The following is a 20868-nucleotide window of genomic DNA, read 5'->3' as shown; positions in this document are numbered from 1 at the left end:
CAGCGTGTAACGTTGACATCTGCATTGGACGATGTGACGTGTCATCATCTCTAAGAAAAGAAAGAAGGGGAATTAGTTGTGTTTGTTTCCTCTGGTGCTGCTTCCTGTTGCTGATGCTGCAGGAATAAGAGCACACCACCCACACCAGGTCTGGTTCTGACCCAGCTTCGCATGTTGAAAATGTGCAGGTGCATGAGAGTCTAGCAGTTACTGGAAGTGATAATAATGTTGTAGTGCCGGGCAGCACGTTGATTTAGCTGTGCACGTTAGGCACTGTAGAACTTTCTGCAGGTTATCAGTTATCCAACACTGCAGCACTGTAAACAGGAAGGCAGACCAGTGAAGATGAAAAACACTCACCTCAAGCTAGTGATGCCCACAGTTCGAACTGATACAAGACCAAGACCTAGTATGTGGCTCTGCAAAGTATTGCCAGTGTGTGATACTCAGGGTTTAACTGTTGTGGAGTCACTGTAAACAACTATTTCATTTGGAAATGACTAAATTCAGGTGAATTCACATTGAAGCTGCTCTAATTGAGGTGATTTTCCATTTATAATAGTGACTTGAACACAAGACTGCATTACATTAACCAGCCGGCACCACCAAGCTATTTCTAAGCTGCTGTTCTGCTGCTGCTAAAATCCAGATTTTATAATCAGAGCCTCATCGGACAAAATCACCGCACATACCTCTACGACGAGCACACTTTCAGCTGCTATTACATGCAAAATGATCATTCAAACAGAAAGTAAAAGCTCATTCACATCTATGTCAACTACCATGTGGTCAGGTGAGTGAGAGGCTGAAAGAGGGTCTGAAAAGTCAGTGCGTCTACAGCAGCAGAGATACTAAGCTGACAACACTGCCTCAGATGGAGTCAAAACTGTTCACACCAATTCATTATGAAATGAGTGAGTGTACTTTGCAATCAAATTGTAGGATACGTTTGCGGTAACAGGCATTAAAGGTGTAGTTCAGCCAAAATATTTATAAAAGCACTGGAATTTAGGTTTTATCCTGTGGACTGCTGAACATTGAAAATTTGATTGTTGCGTTTGTTTCTTGACATCACCACATGCAGATGATACCTAATATAATCAAAAAAACAAAAAACCAAAGAGAGGATTTAGGATTGTGCATACTATGTTTCTGCTGAAAAAGGAAATGCAACCTTCACTTGGCTATTCACATAACAAAAGTTTAGCCAAAAGCAAACAAACCAAGCAAAATATGCAGTTCAGCGTAGTGCAGGCAGACGACCACATTCATACAAAAAAAAGTTGCAAAATAATTAGATGAGGGAGCGGGTACTGTAATGAGGGATCTCTGCAGTCCAAGGGTGGAAACAAAACTTTCTGAAGGGCCAAGAGGCAGAAGGAGAGTGTGTTTGTGGGTTTGTTTGGTTGGGTGTGTGTGAAGGTGTTTTTCATTTTCCCCCTAATGAAGTGTTTTTGGCAGTCTTGCGGGCTTGGCAGTATGTTCCCATTTTAAAACTAACTAAACTAACAAGCTCACACTCTTATTAATCATCCCCACTCCCCCTTGTGTTTATTATGTGTACAGAGACGCACTGTGTTTGTCTTGTACCTTTGTTTTCATTGTCTGTCCACTGAAATAACTTTGCATCCATTCATGTCTCACCTGTCCCACAAAACATGGCAGTTATGCTTTGGGTGAAATTGATATAAATGTCTTTGCAAACCTATGCAGAGGCAGTTTCACCCACAAGCACCCTGGACAAGAATAAATCCTGCTGAGGTGATGGCGGTTGGCCAGGAGGGCAGACTAAAATGATCAAATGTCAGATTCTGGCACAGACACTGGTGACTGAACATCTGCTCCCTGTTTTGTGATATTGAGGTTGTGATGGGATGAAAAAGCAGGAGTGTGTTGGGAACTGGTTGGCTCGGGTAAGTTGAGGGTTAAAGCCCCTGTACAGAGCTTTTAACTGGATACGCAAAAGTCTCTGGTTTCTGCTGATGTGTCTCTGTTACCTACAACAGCAAATGAGCCCATCAGTGTGAAGATATGCTATTTCTAAGTAGTCTAATTCTATACCTCTGGAAGGCATGGTCGGGCCGGACCACTGACGAAACCATACAAATAGATACATTACGCTGCTGAAAAAAAATAAAAGCAAGTCCTGTCTTCTTTCCGACGTTTCCAAAACAAATCTACACGCGCCGGCCAGACAAGCGTCTTCATGACAGTGGGAAATGCAGTCTTCATTCCGGCAAAACACCACCGCTTTCGTCCACAGGGGCTTCCAAAATCAACACTAAATGAAAAGTCTGCACAGGGGCTTTAAAGAATAACCATAACGGGTAAGACTGTTGAGTTGTAAAGTAATGCCACAGTAGAAGCAGTATAGTGAGTGAATAGTTGGCATATAAGCACACAGACCGTGGAGATCATTCAGTTATGACAGATACTGTATAGCAGCTGCCTTATGTCTTTATGGGACCTGGTCCTTGTCTCTTGTGACTGCACTGTACACTGTAATGAAGCATCCAAATTGATCTCATCTTCTTTGACTTGTCTTCCCTCTGCCTATCAGATTCAGTCCTTTGTGTTCAAATCTGATCTTTCGCTGTGTGCTGTAAATGTCAAAGTCATTTTTTGCCATCTGTGCAAAGATGAATTGGACCAGCTGTGTGCCAGTTTAACGATCCTCTCACTTTACTCTACATTAAGCTGATGTTACCTACTTGCATGTTATGTTTTATTGCTACAAAAGTAATCAACAGCTCGCTTCAGGCAGGTCTAGTTTTTAATGGGTGCAAAAGCCACACCTATGGATCCAAGCTGTCCTCTGAGACTTGGCGAGCTTTTCTATTAAGCATTTCATGTAGGAGTGTGTATTGATCCACCGCTACATGACATTTCATTATACTGGAGAGAGTGCAGCACTAACAAGACAGCAGGGAGCACTGGGAGTGGACAGGTGTTCAGAGATCCCCATCAAATGTGACACAGGAACTGAGATGTTAATAGAATTAAGCCACACGCACATTTTCCTCTTTGTTCAAGCATAACTGATTGTTGATGTTTTTATCACACACAGAGAGAGGCAAGGGACAAACCAAAACATATATATATATATAACTCAGTTTTCTGTTTAAAGGGATGAAGTTTGATACACACACACACACACAAACAAACAAATCAGTTATTAGTCACAACCATAGTCTGATTTACTGCTTCACTGTTTTCTACATCAGCGTGAAGAGTATGAGTATCTTGTGGATTTGGATTGTAAAGGACGACACTTAGGGCCCTAGTTTGCTGGCGCAGCGCAGGTGGCGCAAGGTAGCGCAGCTGGTCTAATGCAAGTTTCGACCAGCGCAGCCTAGCGCAAAGTCAGATTGGAAGATTGGCAGATCGCGCTGCGCTGAGATAGGCGTGGCCGCGCAGCAGGGGGAGGCGTCACAGATTCAGCTTGGTGCAGTGCAAGTTTTGTGCGAAAATGTCCCGCCGAGGTTGCGCTGAAAGCTCGCCACCTCCAACCAGGTCTAATCTCAGCGCAGGGCGAAGCGCAGCAGGTGCAGTGGAAGTTTGGCTGACTGACCTGCAGTGCACACACGTCACCAAGACCTCACAGGCAGATCTCCACAGTTCCAGACACATTTCAATGCAATAAATATCCACAATAACCACTATTTAATGCAACTAACGGATTCAACACGTGAATTTATATCTATATAGATTGTCCCGTCACATCTGACGTCAGATCAAAGCAGAGATCAAAGGCTGTGGCAGCGTAATGGAAACTCCACCTGAATTAACACAGCAGGGACGAACTGGCACTGAAAAGCAGCTGTGGATGTCCCAAAAGCAGGACTGAGGGTGGATGACTGCATGTCGCTGCCGTGTTGAGATACCACTCTGCCCTTGTGATGATCGCTTTATTTATTTACTTATTAATTCATTAGCGGAGAGCGACCGCATCACGCAGCCGTAATGAAAAACAAAACACAAATCTTCATCTCTCTTAGTCCACCACAACAGCCTCGGTATCAGATAGTCAGTATATAGCCTACTACAGTATACTCAGCATCTCTATCACAGAGAAAAAAGAGAAAAAAAGAGCCGGACAGAGAGAGAGAGAGAGAGTGGAGGACAGAGAGAGAGAGAGAGAGGGAGGGAGAGAGAGAGCGCGCGTCCTTTACGCTGATTTAATCCACATGGTCTTTGTTTATGTTGTGATTAGTGTACACCTGTCATCTTGCTTACATAGGGTTTGAATAAATGTGAGTTTCTTTATTAGTGTATTAGTTGTTTCTTAGATTGGGCAGGGGTTCTCAGTGTATCAGATCAATCCTGGTTAAGTATATTAGTAAACTCATTATTGGTCACTCTGAGCTCGGACCTCCGGACCAAAACAGCTGTTTCCTCCTGGGAGAGGTTCGGCCTCTGGCGTCGCTGTTTCCTCCGTCCATGTCCAAGTATAAAATGACAAACTTGCAGCGCGCATCACCCGCCGCGCAGTTAAAGGTGAGGAGAGGCGCTCATTTGATTGGTGAAGATCTGACTCGGCTGTGTCAAACCCACTCCACGCCTTTCTCTCCTCCTCCTGTCTCCCTCCCGCCCTCTCTCCTCCCTCTTCACCGTTTGCGCCAGTGGGAGGGACGAGGGGAGGGGCTGCACTGGTCTAAGTCTGACTGCGCGGCCCAGCAAACTTGCGAAATGGACCTGGGCCACACCCCGTTGGCGTGGCGAAGCTGCGCTGCACTTAGACTTCGCTCGGTCGACGAAACTAGGGCCCTTAGTATTATTTGCCATTTCATTATCTGAGCTAAAGAGTGATCAAAAACAATGTATGACATTAGCCTCTGTCTTTGTTACCCATCTCTGGCCTGGCATAAGTATACTATCCTGATCTACAGTGGGTGATGATTCATGTCTTCCTCTTTTAGTATTTCCCTTTCTCAAAGTTTGATGCTAGGACAGAGATCACAGTAAAACAGTCTAAGAAAAATATTTAATGGGCTCTGCCTGTCACAGGTAAAGGGTCACTGTCAGGGTGAACCCACTAAACCCTTTCTCTACACTATAAATGACCTCCTCTGTCTCTCGTCTCTCTGCCTCCCACTTCCATTCCTCCTGCCCGCGAGCAGTACAGTATGTTGTCCTTTACTGAGCAGATGAACCACACTGGCTGCTGAGCTTTGGGGAAGCTATCGACTTCAGCATCATGAGCCCAGTAATGGACCCAGGATGGACTGATGACAGTATGACCGAGCGAGTTGCTTTTTCATTACACCAGCTCTCAAATTAGCCCTCACTGCTGACTGATGTGGGCCTGAGCCATTAGCACCGGGTCTATGAAATGGCCTTCACAGTAGTTTAACTTGTATTTTTACCAGCCAGAACTGCAGTTTTGCTGCTGTTGTTTTCTTGCGAGTGTCATCATGGTAATATACTATGACACTGACTGCACGGAGCTACCGGTGCAGTCAGACCAGCACACTGACAAGTGTTAATGTATTTGTTGTCTGTAGACAGATGATTTAGCTACCAGGTTAGTATCAAAGATACAGCCATGAAACTTTACAGTAACTGAATGTGCTACCTACTCATGTAATAATGTCGTAGTAAACTAAATATTAAAACTTAGTACTCATGGTAGGAGTGTCAACGTGTGTGTCACAGATGGTGTGATCCTGTTGTAAAATGGTTTCTGTAGTTATTTAGCTGCAGTATACGATATAAAGCCCCTGTCCATGAAAGCCTGCTCACATTTTGTGTGCAATGGAAAAAGCAACAATCAGCATTCGCGCCTGGGTCAAAAGACTCTGGATGCAGGAATTTATAAGCTCTGGCTCTGATTGGCAGTGACGTCTGTGAGGGACAGCCAACAGCTTACTCTGTCTTCCCTGCACCTGCGTGTATGTCAGTGTATGTGTCTTGTAGCAGCGTGTGACACTGCTGTCTGAGGTTGTGTGCGTCCTCTCCAGAAAACTCATTTACCCACTTTTAAATAAACCAGTTTATACCCACTAATTTGGTCATCTCAAGTAGCCTATTGGTTTAAAATTGGATGATTGCAGATAATCTCTGGTTTTAAAGGGATAGTTCAACATTTTGGCAAATTGGCCCATTGCCATAATCGCTATAGTCATAGCAGTAGGTTCATTACCTTTAATTGTAGGTGTAAGCTATTTTCAGTACGGCGGAGTGCAGCAGCTGGCTGCTCAGAACTACGCTATGGAGGCTAACGGAATTTCTTGGTTTCCCTCATTAAACTCATCAAATTCAACATCCCAAAACTCCACAGCGCTTTTGTAGACAAGTTGTGACCTGCACAACCACCACGCTATGAGATAATGACGGAACGATACGAAACGGAGCCGTTTTCGAGGTAAATACAGGGTAAATACGGAGACTGCTTGCTGAAAAACTGTCCCTGAACGCAACGCGCATCAGCGGTTTTGTATGAATTTACCTCGAAAACGGCTCCGTTTCGTATCGTTCCGTCATTATCTCATAGCGTGGTGGTTGTGCAGGTCACAACTTGTCTACAAAAGCGCTGTGGAGTTTTGGGATGTTGAATTTGATGAGTTTAATGAGGGAAACCAAGAAATTCCGTTAGCCTCCATAGTGTAGCTCTGAGCAGCCAGCTGCTGCGCTCCGCCGTACTGAAAATAGCTTACACCTACAATTAAAGGTAATGAACCTACTGCTATGACTATAGCGATTATGGCAATGGGCCAATTTGCCAAAATGTTGAACTATCCCTTTAAATTCAACTGTAGGTCCTGGGGAGAGATTGTAGGTGGGAGATTGGGGACAATAATTTATGAAGAAGTAGATGACGAATATAAAGAAGCTAACAGAAGGTGTCTTGGTAAGATGTTGAGGCCACCTTGCGCTACCAGAGAAAGAGCTTCAGTGCTCTGGACTCTACTCGAGGGATAAACACCATTCTGCCAAAAGATATTCCCTCATTTATTGTTTTGATTATGGTGATGAGAGAGAGCTCTTTTCTTTCCAACACTCCCACAGGTGTTTAATTGGCTTGAGCTCAAGTGACTGTGAAGGTTACAGCACGATTCACATTATTTTCACACTCATTAAACTGTTTAGGGAGGCCCCCTGCCCTCCAGAGAGTCGTACTCAGACCTTTTCACAGAGTTGAACTGTTTCCTGGGAGCATAGAGATAATCACTCAGAATAACTGATCATTGATTCGCAGGGACCCCTCTCTCTGTGGGGACATGTGGACCACATCAACAAAACACTTCTCAGTTCTACAGGAGCGTCTTTAATGTCTTTCCCTCATTTATTCAGACCTATGTTTTCATTTTTCTCCCGTATGTGTGCATGGGTATTGCTCATGCATTTGATCAAGATGAAGTGCAGATGTGTAAAAATGATATATTGCAGAGTATTCGCGTGTCCACCGTCGCCAGCAGCAAGACCCTTGTTATTGACCCATTAATTATTAGTCCATCATCTTATGTGGCACAACACATTCTGCCTGCACTATTTACCATCCGCTGTCCAATTGTTGTCCAGTGTGTTATTTATCATCTTGGTGTGGCATCAATACCACTTACCTGCTACTGGCTCCCAGGAAGGAAATGGCTTACTAAAGGAGACTGAGTGGGGGAATCGGGCATCGGTGTAAATGTGGAGATAAATTTGGACCAGCACACAGCTGTATGTTGTAGTTGGTGAGGAGGGGGGAGGGAGGGGGGCTTCTGCATCAGCACATTTTAAAATTCTATTAAAGGCAAAAGACATAGATTATGTGTGAGCAGGTGAGGGCTTCTTCCTCATTACCTCCATCCCTACCACACTCTCATCACCTCCTTGTGATACAGTACATTCATTCCCTCTGTATATCTCAGAGATCTTTTCCCCATCTCCTCCTCTTGCTCCCTCCCCCCTGCTTTGCCCATTCCTGATGATTTATACTGAGTCCTGGGTAGTTGATCTTTATTCAGTGGGCCTCCAGGCAAGGCTGATAACACCAAGGCCCCTCATAAATTCTGTCCAGCATCTCTACCATGTCTTTGCCCCAGCCGCACCCTCTTTCTCTCTCTCCACACACAAACCCAAAGAGTAAAAAGTTGCATTAGATTTCTTTTGTGAGGTGAATTCTCAAGTAGCCCTTCAAGACGTATGTGGTTAAATTACCGAAGAAATGGCTGCAGTTCACAACTAGAGCCAGAGATCCCCTACGGCTGCGGAGTGGACAGGCTTGAATGGATATGAATGGCAGCCTTGAAATAGCCCGGTCATTGCGAGACAGATTGGTTGTAAGGATGTCTTGTGTAGTCTGCCACAGAGGAAAGTGAGTAAATACTCTAGAAGGAGGAGGGAGTTTTCTCTTTCCTTGGAAGAAATAACATTTTCATTGGCATAAGTTCTACTTATTGGATTTAGGGAATGGCTCCTGTGAAATAATGAAACATCTGTTTTTTGTCATCGTCCCTGGTCGTGTCATTTTTTATCAGTTGTCACCAGAGTTCAGAGTCAGAGGGATTATCTGCTGTAGCCACTAGGGGCTTTTTCATCACTTCAGCCTAAAGAATAAAAAGAGGCAAATAAATAATGAAGTAGAATTTAGCCTACTTTTAAAGGTATCATATTGTAAAAGTAGATGTCCTTGTCTTCTTTGATTACAGATTAGGTCTAGGTTCTATATTAATAGTATGGAAAACATCAAAGCACATCAAGGCTCTGATTGGCTTGCAGTGGAAACGCCAGGCCTGGGTCAACCCCCTAATTTACGTGATGACGTTGAGCGTTACGTGACGCCACGTCATAACATCACGCCAGTCGTGTCCCATATTACAAAGCTCTGCTCGCATTCGAGACTGAGATTTGATCAACATGTTGCAGCACTGGCAAGACAGGGAAATTCATGAGCTTCTCATTATCCGTGCGTGGGGAAGAGGAGGATCAGCGCCAGGTATCAGGGACCGTGCGAGACACCACAATTTATAAAAATATAACAGGCTGAATTCTGTCGCTCTTATGTGGAAGCGGAGGCCATATAGCTTGCCAGTGGGGGGTCAAACCCGGCTCGTTTTGGTCAATGGGAAAGGAGCCAAATGCCGATTGTTAGCGGGCCGACCCGTGTTTAAAAAACCTGCGTTGACCCACTAATTTTAGTGGGTAAGCGGCTTATGCTAAATTTTTACCTTAAAGCAGAAGTAAGCGATCCGGTCGTTTTGGCTAACTTTCTGTCAGCCGATGGAGTTAGCAGTCCCCGCTCTCGTCCCTACGTCACCACATTCACGCGCATCCCTTGGCTGCACACACAGAGAGGACCGCCCCTTTATGCCGTTTATGCCTTTATGCTCTCCTCATTGGATAAAGGTTGTGGGATACAAGGAAAGTTTTCTCCTCGGCTTACAGCAGAGCAGAGTGACTGACAGACCCGTGTTTCGGACCAAACACTCTATATAAGTGATTCCTGTCAGAAGATATAACTATTTAAGACTCATATTAACACAAATATTCCGCTTACTTCTGCTTTAATTAAACAGTTTTGGAGTATTGTGATGGTTTAAACAAGCTGTCAAAACTTCTGAAACTTTCTGATGTCACAACAATGCAGCCACCATGCCCGCCCACTTGGACCCACCATCCAAGCTCGATTTGGATATCTATATATTGAGAGTAGCTGGTCATGACAAGAGCAGTCTGACCTACAAAGGGGTACAGTTAAGTAGGAGGTGATCATGGATGTCTAGGTGGCTGTAACAATGGCCTTATTCATATATCTACAGCATTAAACTGGATGTTCACTGCTGTCTGGGGGTGTATACTGTTACCACAGGGACAGAGGGGGAATGGATAGATGCTTGACTTCATTTTCACATGCTTTCCAATTCCTGTGTTTCCCCTGAGATACCTGGGTGAGGATCAGACAGTGTTTCTGGCCAACAGTATTAAGGTAGCACAGCTGCTGCCTTGGCTCTGTTACAGCATGATGCCACACAGGTGGCCTCTGTGTTTGTGTGTGTGAGGTGTGTGTTTGTGTATATATACAGATTAAAACTTTGGAAGAAATACTGAAGTGAGGGAACCAACTTTGATTAAATACAGCATGTTTACACCAAGAGGGCATAGGTAGCACACTGTCACTATAACAAGCATGCACAAACGAGCAATCCTGCCTCCAATAAGCACACATGTTACTGTTATGGTGGGCAACTTTGTGCAGCCCAAAAAAATGCAAGCTATCACCTAAGTGGTGCACATTGCAAAAACCAGTAAGCAATTTACATGGGACAGCAGTAGCTCAGGAGCCAGAGCAAATCTTCCACTTATCAGAGTGGTTCAATCCCCAGTGGCTTCAAGGAGTGTCTTTAGGCAATACACTGAAGCCCAAATGGCCCCTAGTAATTCTTCAATCAACATATGGATGTGATGTCTGTGAATGGGTGAGAGCTTTGAGTGCTCTAGGAAAGTGCTATCCATGTGCAGTCCATTTCCCATTACTTTTTTTTCACAAACTCAAACACCTAAAGACATGAGTAATTCTTAAAGCAGAAGTAAGCGGAATATTTGTGTTAATATAAGTCTTAAATAGTTACAGTATATCTTCCGACACCAATCACTTATATAGAGTGTTTGGTCTGAAACACGGGTCTGTCAGTCACTCTGCTCTGCTGTAAGCCGAGGAGAAAACTTTCCTTGTATCCTACAACCTTTATCCAATGAGGAGAGAGAACGGCATAAAGGGGCGGTCCTCTCTGTGTGTGCAGCCAAGGGATGCGCGTGAATGTGGTGACGTTGTAACAGTTGTAACTAAGATATCCGCTGGAGAAAAAAAAAATTCATGGACCATTTATTGAGTCACTGAGTTATTAAAGTTAAACAGGTAACGGTTAACCCTGCCAATTTACGATAACCATGACTAATTACAAAAACATGCACACAGAAATAGTAATGTTTGTCCAATCATTGGTTTTATAGACTTTACAAACATTTTTTGCCTCCTCCCATTTATTTGAATGGACATTTTTTTTCACAGTTTCTCACGACTTATGCATCAACACTGTAAGAGGAGTAGCAAATCGAAATTTGGTACGGAAGAGGAATAATAAGAAAAAGAAAAAGGAAAAAAATGTGCAGGAAAACAATTGTGGCTTGGAGCATTAGACCCGTGGCACTGATAACAACTGTGTAAGAGTAGTTAGGGACAGAAACCTGAAAGTCCAAAGTGCTGGTGAATCTACATTAAAAGCTAATCATTGAAGATAACTGAGATTGCTGATGCAGGTCTTGTAATGAAGTTGGTTTGGAGCCTGCAGCAAATTCCCTCAGTTCATATGTAGATCAAAGACACACTCCTTCCATGGCTCCCTCACACCTTCCTGCTCCCAGCCAAACTCATCAATAGTTGGTCTCTGCCAAAGGGAGCTGTAGCACTCTGTGCTCCTCCCTCCTCATCGCTTGTAACCACAGCACAGATTTGCCACTATTGATCAGAACACACAATCAGTGTTTACTTTTCTATTTCCATTGATTTCTTTGGCCAGGTCCAGATGGTTTTTTACTTCCTACCCCATTTCTCTCAACACTCGAATGGGAAGTTATGCGTCAGCTGCCAAGTTTGCTGCTAACAATCAGCAGTTGCTGTTGTTGTTATATGAAGCTTTTTTTTATCTGTACCCTGTAGAATAAAAACATCAGGGTCCTTTTTTTTTGTTTACTCATGTGGATTGTTTTTGTCACATTAGATCAGTTGATGTGATCAAATGATTGTGATGTGATGAACATATCTCTGTTTCATCTGCTGACTTTATATCAAATTGCAATGGGAGATGCCTGAGCTGTTGTTGTCCATCAGTAAGGAAAAAAGGCTTCAGCAGCAGTGATGTGATTCTTTGGTTTGTTACTTTGTGATTAGTTGGTTTCGTTAAAGGGCAATTCCGGGCAAATTAAACCTGGGGCTCTAGTTTCTTATAATTTAGGTGATCGATCTGCTCCCATTATATGCATAACAGGAACAATTACAAAGAAAATCTTCAGATTCATTCTTTAGACCTAAAATATTAGGAAACTATAGCCCCAGGTTGAATTCCCCGGAATTGTCCTTTAAGCATGTTGCCAATTATAGTCATTCAAGAAACTTAAAAGTTTTGAATTTCTTTTTGTTGATTGGCACCATCAAGCAATCAAGACTCAGTGCTACAGATACCACAATTTTTAACACAAAGGAGTCATGAAGCTTTGAAATTCAAACTCAAATGATATTTTAGTGCCATTATCCATTAAACAAGTGAGCTGCAAAGCTTCGTAAAGCAAATGGCATTGAGGAATTGTCGGTAATTTTCCGGATGCTGTTGAAAGAAGGTCACACAAGGGGAGACTGTCTCGTTTTCTTTCCTGTACCTTTAGTGTGACATCAATCAACAACCCATTTGTCATGAGCCACTAGTCAGACTACTAGGCCCCACTTTGCCTTTATGTACGAACTCCAGCTGTGAAAACAACTGAAGACTTTCCTTTTTCAAAGAACTTTGAAAACGGCACAATTTATTCCTTTGAATCAGAGGTTTTCAACTGATTGTGACTCAGGGACCACCGTTGTGACCAAGAAGGAGCCTCCAGACCTCTGTTGTTAGGTTTGGGGAAAGGGTCTGAGATGAGTTTTCTTTTATCATCTGTTAGACTCTGGTTGAAAAAAAAAGACTTTTAATTGACAGAATTAAAGCAGAAGTAAGTGATATATTTGTGTTAATATAAGTCTTAAATAGTTATATCTTCCGACAGCAATCACTTACATAGAGTGTTTGGTCTGAAACACGGGTCTGTCAGTCACTCTGCTCTGCTCTGAGCCCAGGAGAAAACATTTATCGTATCCTACAGTTTTTATCCAATGAGGAGAGAGAACGGCATGCAGGGCTGTGTGTGCAGCCAAGGAACGCCGTGAATGTGGCGACGTAGGGACGAGGACTGTTATGGTGTGTTCAAGGAAACTCGTATTTTTCCGACCTCGTGAACTCGTACCAGTTCGATCTGGTACGAGTTCACCGGTCGGAAGTTACGAGTGGCCGTTATAGTGACTTTCACCGGTAAAACAGGTCGGAAAAACACGAGTGGGTTGCCTGGAACGCTACAAAGTCGTACTGTAAGTTGTGACTTGAAGCTGTAATTTACGATTTCAAAAGCCTGCCTGGAATGCAGCATTAGCGAAAACGACCGGACCACTTACTTCTGCTTTAAGTAGTAACCTTGTTTAGATGATGGTCAGTACAAGACTGCATCAGGGAACATTAGTTATTTTCATGATATGTTAATTATTTTGAGTTTTACTCTCTGTGTATCTGTGTTACCATAACCAATCTCTTAACCAATTGCTCATTTACACTATGTGTGTTGTACATGTTCCATGGTTTTAATATTGTGATGTGTTATGTAGATTGTATTAACGTAAACAATAAAATCAATCAGATCAAATCTAAGTTTAACATACCAAGGATGGATTGGATGGGCACCTTGGTTCTTCTGATTTATATCCTTGCTTTTTCTGAGTCCAAAAATTGTGTATGATGCTGGCTGAGAATTATAGATTACCATTCTTAAGAACTTTTAAATGCTGACAGTTTTGGCTGTTTGTGGATTTTAACAACAAAATTGCACTGGTATTGGTTGGCAGATACAAAAAACATTCTCCTCACAAACATTTTTGTTGTTTGAATGACTCTTATTTTGAAACATGGTTATTTTTAGCTATTTCATTCTCACTTATTGTAGGTTTGAATGTTCAAAATGTGTCACGTGCACTGTCACTAAATGCATTTATGATTCAGTACATGTTTATGTTATGTTGCATATATTATATTGCTGGGATAGTACAATGTAAATCTGTGTCTTTTGTGTACTTTGGTTCTGAATGTGTGTTCATGTGTGTGCAGGGTGTGACATACTGTGGGGAAAGCTCCGCCAGCAGCCTGACCATGGCTAACGTCCCCTGGCACCAGGAAGTCGTCGCCTTCGTCCAGCAGCTGGCTGCCATGTTGCCTCAGTATGAGATCGCCTGTGAACATGAGCACTCCAACTGTTTGCTCATCGCACACACAAAGGTTAGAGCTCGGCCTCAGAGAGGGTCATGCATTACCTCATCACACCCCATGTCTGCAGTATGTAGCGTTAAATATAACTTTAGTACTTGCACCTGCTGAAAGTGAAACGGTTCAAACACATAACTTTCTTCTTTTGGGTGTGTAAGCCCTCATAAAATATTCATCAACATGCAGCATCTGTTTGTTAAATTACAAGAAGCAAGAATATTCTAGCCAAGAAAATGCAGGAAACTCAGCGGATGAAGAATCAGTGCCCAGGTTTTTCCAAGTAACAAATTCATTTGTTCAGGCTTCTCAAATCATGGTCATAGAAATAGTGATGACATTTTCCCCTGTATTTTCACATTTAATAGACATAGGATTTATGATAAGAAAGAGGTTTTCAGGAAACAAGTTATTGCCTGTAAAAGGATTAATCCATACTTTCCGAGTTATTACTACAGTACATGCATTAGTTGTGTGACTCCACATATATGCCTAGTTTTAGTGTAGAAGAAGTCCCAGTGTATAACTTATACTCATTAGGCTTCACAGTCTGCTGAATGTTTATCAGGTGGAGTTGACTGCTGTTTTGCATATTAGCCTTTCTAAGTTATCAGCGTTATCAGTGGACCTAGACAGTGGATACTGCATCAGCATCCCTTCACACATAATAATGAATAAACTGGGGATTTTCTTTGCATCAGTTGAGATTCTGTTGCAGTTCTTTCCAGACACAAACACACGCGTCCTTTATCTCCATTTTCTCTCATAGTTGGTTTCCAGACAGCTCATAAACTCACCACACGTTCCTAGTTTTCAAATGGGTGTTTTGATTTTTGTCTTGTTGTATTATTTATATAATTTATTCTCCTGTCTGCCCTCCTTTGGAAATATGCAACCATCACAGTGGTTTACTCTGGCAGAGGTCTCACCGGCCCAAAAAGCATCAGTCAGTGGTGGGTTCTGCCAAGGCAACTGTCCATCAATAATTAATGAATGATGATTAATTGCTGTCTTTGCTCTCTCTGACCGAGTAGAATTTCAAGCCAGTCAGCCAGGCACACATACCCACACACAAAACACAGAACAACAGAAATGTGTGCTCAGTTAATTATCACAGTTTATTTAAGGACTCAGACTCCTTTGTTTTTATTTACTGCATCTTGTTTTCATGGGACCACTCTCAGATTTGCCTCCGCGGTCTCCTCAGGCTCTCCATGGGCTCCCCAGTGCCTGAAGGGATAACAGGGCAGAGACATGATGTTTATCATTTATTAGACAAGTTTCCTGCTGCACAGTGCAATGTTTATTCCAGGTCTTCATGCACATGCTGCACAATTAATTTTTTCTGATAAATCGCTGGTTTGAAAGCCACAGTCCAGTAGCTTCTTGTTCCTGTAAGTTCCAACAGAGAGATACTGTATATTTGGTGTTCAATGTTTATTTAATAGCTATGTGTTTCCAGTGGGAAAATTAGCTGCAGCTGCACTTTGTGTTTTTTACTAATTAACAGATATTAGCACAAGTAATATGCAAGTCTTAGATGGTGAACGTGGTACACATGATACCTCCTAAACATGAGCTAAAGCTGCACACTCTTATCTTGTTAAAAAAAATTGATACACACACACTCAGCAGTCCTGGTTTATTCAGATAAACTGACATGCAGACCCATGTATAACCTCAAAGATCTTACCTTCCTGTTGATGACACACACACACACGCTCAGGCAGAAAGGCGTTAAAAAGCCATTTGTGCCATATACATTATAGACACTTTAATTTATTTGCACCTTCTCGCCTACAACCATCAGTATTTCTTAATATACTCACTCTCACACACATTCTCTCCATCTTTTTCCACTTCCTGCAACAGCCCGCCCCTACAGATACAGCAGTACTGGTGCTTGATGCTCTGAAGCAGGATCTGTCTGTGTGTTAACTAATAGCTGAGGCTGAGCTACCGTGAGAAGAATGAACAGCGTTTTGCACTCTGTGCCTAGTGAGGCTTTTTAAGCATCTGTAAAGGCTTTTTAGAGAAGAAGCAGAGGAGAGAAGCATCAGTAGAAACACACTCACTGGACAATTGTGTTTATTTTCCTACATTGTGAATCTGTTACTCTATATCAATATTGAACTTCTCTCAGAAATGTATACTGAGAAAGTATCACATTGATCATAATTCATCAAATAAATAAGAATTATAACATGGAAGAGCATAAACTTAGAGAAAGCTTAAACATATCCACATGTACATTGAATCGAATATCAACAGCTGTATTGTGTAATTTGACAAATTGTGTTGTTGAATTACTTGATATTCAAAAGATGACAGTTACAATCATGAGCGGTAAGAGTGTGTGTGGCACTAATTCATGTCTAAGTCCAAACACTTGTTGAGGACAGTGAGTTAAGTGAACGTCTAAAGCAGAGTGATGGAATTTGATCATAAATGACGGTGAAATGTCTGCTGAGACCTTTTATTTAATCTGCTGCAACTTGCTACAAAAAATAGGCTATTAACACTTGTTAAAGAAGATTAAAATAAAAGCATGTTGAAATGAATGTATTGATAAACCCAGGGCCGGCCCTGTACATCTGGGGGCCCTAAGCAGGATAAAATTGGGGGCCCTGCCTCACAGTGTATATATGTACGATCAAATATTCATAAAACCAGCTACCGTATGCAACCCTTGCATATTTTATTGTACCTCTATCAACATGATGGCGAGCAGATATTTTATTACTAATTAGAGTCACTGAAACACTTCAAGCTGTCTAATTGCACTTGTCATTTTTTCTTCTACTTTGTTTTTGTCTGAATGTTAATGTTAATATTGTGAATGGCAATAGCTGGCTCCAAACCTGCAGTATTAAATCACTACTTTTGATGTAGCAGAAAGATAAAAGATTCTACAAAAGATTACAGTTTGAACAGATTTATTTTCTTTAAATTATCTGTACAGCTAAATTCTAGAACCCTTAAAACAAAACTTCAGTTGAGAAGAAGATAGAGGATGTTGGTTGGTCAGCAGCATCATCAGCAGTAACCATTGGAGCTGTGGAGAAGATTAGTAGATTTTTTTAGCCACTTGTGTACACACAATTTAATTTTCCAACAGAGATAAACATATTGTGGCAACATGACATGTCTAATCAGCCATTAATAAATGGGTGATTGATCCTTTATCCCCTCACAGGAAAACAGCTGTTATCTTTTCACTGTAAGCAGACCTTAAAATCAGCCAGGACATGTGAACTACAGCAGGCTACATGTAGCAGCTAGCCAGCTAAGTGAGCTAACACAAGCACTGACATGTTTTTCGGCTAAACGTTCATCTGGTAAACATAACATTAATTAGCCTTACCTTGTCCTTGTTTTTTTTTCATCCTCGGCCTTCTTCTTTTTCCTATTTTCTGCACCTGACGGATATATCCTTTTGGACATCGTCGCTGTCCAAAAGCTAATCACCTCCTCGCAAATCGCGATCTCAGTGAGTGAGGGTGGGAGGGGGCCAGGGGGGAGAGAAGGGGAAGGGGTGGTGCGCTCGTTACCGGACAACGGCCACAGTCTGCGTTACGTTTACGTATGCGTGTCACGGTCATTGTTGCCAGTTGGGTCAAGGCAGAGCGATAGTCAAGGGTTACACGTTGCCGTTGTCAGAGACGGTTAGACAAATGATTGAGCAAAGTTTGGGGGCCCCCTAGTGGTTGCGGGGCCCTAAGCAGCTGCTTAGTTCGCTTATAGGGAGGGCCGGCTCTGGATAAACCATAAGAACAGTCTAATTAATATACACAAAAAAACTTAAGAGTGGTGTGTGAACATCTCGACTTAAGATCACAAGGTCACATAATGATTAGAATCTCATATCACCTTCAATTTGATCACATTCAACCCTCTAAATGTCAGAGTACAGGTTTAAAACCTGTGCTTGATATCAGCTGATAGATGAGTTAATGTATTCAAGTTTCTATCTGGAGAGGATCTTTGGAGTTGGTGGGAGGGGAAATTGGGAGTTCACAAATTGAGAATGAGATGAAAATTAAATCTTAATCAAAAACTGGGACCCTCAACACGAGCAACTCCCTGTGTCAATGTTTACAGATGCCAGCAGCACGCTGTCGTCTTTGTTCAGTCATCAATAATCCAGCAGAGTTTTGGAACTGGAGGCATTTCTGGTTTCTCTTGTGAAGAGAAAGTCTGATGTTATGCTGTTAAGTGAATGTCTTTGTGTGGCGCAGTCTCAGCTGGAAAAAAGTCCAGAATATTAGGTCCTCCAGGTTTTAATGTTAACTTGCATAACAGCAGAGTTTGAAACACATCACAGGGAAGCACATCAGTCGTGTGTTCATGCTTGCTTACTGCACACTCCTTAGATCTTAGAGTTCCAGTTGGATGATATCACTGTTTGATGTAGTCCTTTAAAAGACATCAGAGCTGTGTGTGTGTGTGTGTGTAGTGATAGATCCTTCTGCACTGACGGATCATCATCATTAGTTCCTTTTCAGTCCCTGGGATCCTCCCATTGATAGGAGATTCTCTCTTTCCTTCTCTCAGTTGTTTCTCTCTTTCATCTCTCCCTTTTCTTCCCTTTTCCTTTCCCTTCCTTCGTCTTCCTTTTTACTCTTCTTTTTCATTCTCTTCTATTTTTTATGTCATCCTTTCTCTCACAGGACAGTTGTAGGAGAAAACGCATATGACACCTGGGTGGACCTGCTAATTTTTAAGACATTTTCTGTGCTGTAACATCTTTCAAAGCAACAACACTGTACAGTACACACGCCTGTCACCTGCCCAGCGTGTTGCTGTTAACCCAGAAATAGGAGTAGACAAGGTATGGAGGCTGGTGCACACCTAATAAATCTTAAGTACACATGTATCAAGTCAAAAAGGGTCTCCCGCACAGTGTCCAATCACTTACAAAAACCTTATTGTAGAGGAAGCAACATTTCGGTCCTCAGGACCTTTTTCAAACAGAGATTTTTTCTCATTTTGGAGTAAAAAGTGTGATTCCAGATAACATCTATCTATCTATGCATGTGAAGCCATCTGCTTTTGCAGTCGTCATGTCAAATGGATTCATCTTTGTTACTGTTGAGAACAACAATGTCTCCTTCAGCCAAGTGCTGGGCTGGTGTATGTGTGCGTGTGTGTTAGCCTGGCTGCTAACCCGGCACACATGCACCTTTTTTAGTTGGTAACTGTAGTTGACAAGCCGAGGGCAGCTGGTGTTACCACACCGTTCAGCCTCTTAACTGACCGACTGTAACCTTTCCTGTATTCACACCATGTTGGCAGAATGGGGGTAAGACTGAGTAAACAACACGTTATTATAAAATAGAAACCCACACATACACTTACAGCCTTTATTTAAAGAACAGCCTTTCAGCAGTGCAGATGTATAACCTACTGAAACTGACAGACTGAGATTTACTCTTCTAAACAGTCAGAGAAGGCTAAAGTCAGGGGTGAGAGCTTGTGGCTGTTGATCAGTATGCCAATGTGCTTCTGGTCGGCTACTCCTCATGAAGGCTCCAAGGGAGCATTAGCTGCTGAAAAAACACTGTTGTGGTTGACAACCAGCTCCTGATTACATCAACATGAGACACTGGATGTTGATGAATGGCTGGGCAAGGAGAGAGAGGGGTGGGATGGGCAGAGGTGTTCAAGCCTTATGCTAGCATTAGTGATATTCTCAGAACCAACACATGGTGCATGAAACCAACCAGTTTGAGTCTATAAATCTGTAACTGCTGCCTGACTCCAGTAGCAGATATGGATGCATTCAGCCAAGACTGGAGGCCAAGACTTTTGGCTGTTGGCAAAAAAAATCCACGGACAACAGTAATGGTAATTAACTTTATTTGACTATATTGACAGAAAGGACGTGCATCACTAGACCCAAACAAAGAACATATTCTCCCGTTCAGGCGCTACTTACTTCTCTCTAAAGAGTGCACAAGACATTGGAGTGAAAGTACTGCACAGCTCGTTGGCATGTGCTCATTCATGAAGGCACCTCCTGTGGTGCTCAGTGAAGTAGCTGTCCTCAGCATCCTCAGTGATCCTCAGCAACGTTGCCGTCTTCGCTCTCTTTTCTCGTACAGCACCAGCTTTGCTCTGTTGCACAGAGACTGTAATTGTTTTGCCGAGATGCCGGCTGAATAAATATCATCCCTTCTCATTACCAGAAACATTAACAATAGACGCTGCTTTAATCCCCTCCTCTCTCAGGCCTCATTAGCGATGCAGCGGGCAGCGTGTCTCTAATGGCTGAAGCAGGCGCAAGGCATCTAAAGGCTAACGCTCAAACGCTTAATGCCATTCCTCTCTCGGTGGGCCATCGTCTCCAGCAGCAAAGACTTTAAAACAGCCAAATAAATGTTATTGCTTCATGAGGACATTTTGTCATATCGAGTTGGTGTCTTTTGTAAGGCCGTCAGTGATGTAACACTAGCTGTTTCCCTCCTGTTGTGTGAATTATGGTAGTAGAGGCTGTTCGGTACAAGACTGAATTTTTTTTTTGAAAAGCAAGACCCAGTGCTCATAAGGGGGGTCCTGCTAAAGCAAGCCATGAACCTGAAAGAGCTTTTTAAATGGTAAATGCTGAGAGCTTAAAAGCACAACAGCTATCCCCAGTGACAGCTTTGTGTCATATTGCATCCAGTCAGAGCTTATCAAAACCTCCAAACAATACCCACGAGCGACTTCAAGTCAACAAGGGCTGTTTTTAAGACCAGACTTTACTACGCGCTGCCACAAACTGCACTAATCTTCAGAAGAGAGGTTGTGTTGTATGTTTTGTTTGGCTGCCAGGGTTTCCCACCTCTGC

At 42.6% G+C, this 20868-nt stretch overlaps 1 protein-coding gene across 1 annotated transcript in view; it reads left to right on the top strand.

Moving 5' to 3' along the window:
- tyw1 (tRNA-yW synthesizing protein 1 homolog (S. cerevisiae)) overlaps positions 1-20868 on the top strand; it is a 63465-nt gene that overhangs the window by 39618 nt on the left and 2979 nt on the right. Inside the window, exon 15 of the mRNA XM_085795774.1 lies at positions 13887-14054. Within this exon, the coding sequence (XP_085651900.1) occupies positions 13887-14054 (168 nt within the window). The remainder of the gene's footprint in view (positions 1-13886; positions 14055-20868) is intronic.

The sequence above is a fragment of the Trachurus japonicus genome, chromosome 13 (assembly GCF_045865225.1).
Source record: "Trachurus japonicus isolate A0001 chromosome 13, Traja_1.0".
Classification (NCBI taxonomy): domain Eukaryota; kingdom Metazoa; phylum Chordata; class Actinopteri; order Carangiformes; family Carangidae; genus Trachurus; species Trachurus japonicus.
Note: the sequence above shows the minus strand (reverse complement) of the source record. Positions and strands in the feature narration are given on the sequence as shown.